Source organism: Parus major, unplaced genomic scaffold (genome assembly GCF_001522545.3).
Source record: "Parus major isolate Abel unplaced genomic scaffold, Parus_major1.1 Scaffold220, whole genome shotgun sequence".
Lineage (NCBI taxonomy): Eukaryota > Metazoa > Chordata > Aves > Passeriformes > Paridae > Parus > Parus major.
This window is the reverse complement of record NW_015379263.1, coordinates 220,848-222,807: the sequence shown is the minus strand read 5'-3', so window position 1 is coordinate 222,807 and position 1,960 is coordinate 220,848. Positions and strand designations below refer to the sequence as shown.

Here is a 1,960-nt window from a genome sequence, read left to right as displayed (position 1 = left end):
GGGGAGACGGTGGGGGAGGGAATGACCACGCAGGTGCCGTTGTCCAGGCGTTTGCCGTTGGGGCAGGTGCACACGGGGCCGCTGGGGCTGAGCAGGCAGAGCCACTCGCACTTCTTGCGGTCACAGGGGTTGGTCACTGCGGGAGGGGAGGGCACAGGCGGTGAGGACAGCAGGGAGGGGACAGCGGGGTGGTGACAGCACGGTGACCCCCAGCCCTTCTTACTCCACAGCACCTCTAGGACACTCCTCTCCACAGCCCTGTGCTGTCCCTCCCTGAGGTCACCAGTGCAGCTGGACTCCCCCAACCCACCTCAGCAACCCCCTGCTCTGCCCACCCAGACACCCCCACTCCAGGCAGGGAGTTGGGGCTCTGAGCCCCCAGTTCCCAAGCTCTGCCAACGCCCCCCTCACCCTCTGGCACCTCACATCAGGTACCGATCCCTGGCACCTCCCCACCACCCCAGGAGCAGGGTGGGGGTCCCAGGCCCCCACACACCCTCTGGCTGCTTGTACTGGTGGTAGAGCACGACGTCGGTGGCGTGGTTGAGGCCGGACGTCAGGTTGGTGACAGGCTTGTGCCCGAACTTGTGGATCTTGAAGATGCGGTTGTTGATGTAGGTGACGCCGTAGATGTAGTCCTCAAAGATGTCGATGCTGAACGGGTGGCTCAGCCCTGGGGAAGCCAGAAGGGGACATGTGGAGGCAGGGATTTGGGGTGGCTCCGAGGCCAGGGACCCCCACGGGGCACCCCTTACCCTTCTTGTTGTCGATGGCCACGACGGGGTCGGTGCCGTTGAGCCGGATGCTGCCGATGACGGAGAGCTTGGCGTCGGCCCAGTACAGCCTCTCGTTGTGGTAATCCACGGCCAGGCCTGAGGGGACACAGCCTCCAGTCAGCCCCCAGTCCACCCCAAGCCCCTCCTGACCAACTGACCCACAGAGCAGCCCCCCACCACCCCATGACCTGCTGTGGGGCTCCCCAACCCTCCCCAACACAAATGGTTGAACGTGTCCCCATTATTTGTCCCCTCTCCTGTCACCCGTCTCTGTCACCTGTTGGCCACTGGATGTTGTCCTGCACCAGGGTCTCCCGCAGCGTCCCATCCATGGCGGCCGTCTCGATCTTGGGGTGATTGCCCCAGTCTGACCAGTACATCGTTCTGTGAGGACACAGGCAGATCATTCCTGGGGAACAGCCCAGTGACCAGGGAGGAGAAACCCTCCCACCCTCTCCCCACAGCATCCCGGAGTCAGCAGCTAACTCTGGAGCAACTCAAGAAGACAGAGAGTGACACTGGGACACGTGGGTGGGCTTGTGGTGAGGGGAGTGTGCTGAGGGCTGCCCAGAGGGATGGGACGAAGGCTCAAGTCCCTCACCCCCGCAGTGGATCAACCACGATGGCGTGGGGCTCATCGATCATCCCCGAAATCAGCGTCTTGCGGTTCTCGCCCTTCATCTGCGCCACCTCGATGACGTCCCGCCCCGAGTCCGTCCAGTAGATGTTCCCAGCCACCCAATCGATGGCGATTCCCCGCGGCATCTTCAGCCCTGAGATCTGTGTGGGGCAGAGTGGGGACAGGTGAGGGGGGAGGAAACCATCAGCCCGTGCCCGTCGCTCCCGCCCCGGCAGAACTCGCTCACGTTCAGGTGGGTGACGCCGCCGTCGATCTGGCGCCGGTTGCGGTTGGAGGCGGTGGAGGCGGAGGAGGAGGCGGGCAGCTCCCGGTACGAGATCCGGCCCGTGTGCCAGTTGGTCCAGTAGATCTTGTTGCCCTTGACGTAGATGTCCATGGCGTCGATACGCACGTTCTCATCGCCCTGGAAGGCTGGCTCGTAGGCAGAGTTGGGGTTGAAGGGGTACATGCTCCTGATCTTGTTGTCGTCAGCGATGTAGAGGATCTGGTGCTCGGAGCCTGCAGAGGACGAGGAGGAGGAGGAGAGGTTGGCATGGGCTGGACT

At 63.6% G+C, this 1,960-nt stretch overlaps 1 protein-coding gene across 1 annotated transcript in view; it reads right to left on the bottom strand.

The window, feature by feature from the left end:
* The window catches only part of LRP1 (LDL receptor related protein 1), a 100,162-nt gene that overhangs the window by 4,054 nt on the left and 94,148 nt on the right, over window positions 1–1,960 (bottom strand). Inside the window, exons 73-78 of the mRNA XM_033511439.1 lie at window positions 1,643–1,914; window positions 1,378–1,556; window positions 1,054–1,160; window positions 756–872; window positions 497–673; window positions 9–136 (exon numbers count right to left, since the gene is read on the bottom strand). Of these exons, the coding sequence (XP_033367330.1) occupies window positions 9–136; window positions 497–673; window positions 756–872; window positions 1,054–1,160; window positions 1,378–1,556; window positions 1,643–1,914 (980 nt within the window). The remainder of the gene's footprint in view (window positions 1–8; window positions 137–496; window positions 674–755; window positions 873–1,053; window positions 1,161–1,377; window positions 1,557–1,642; window positions 1,915–1,960) is intronic.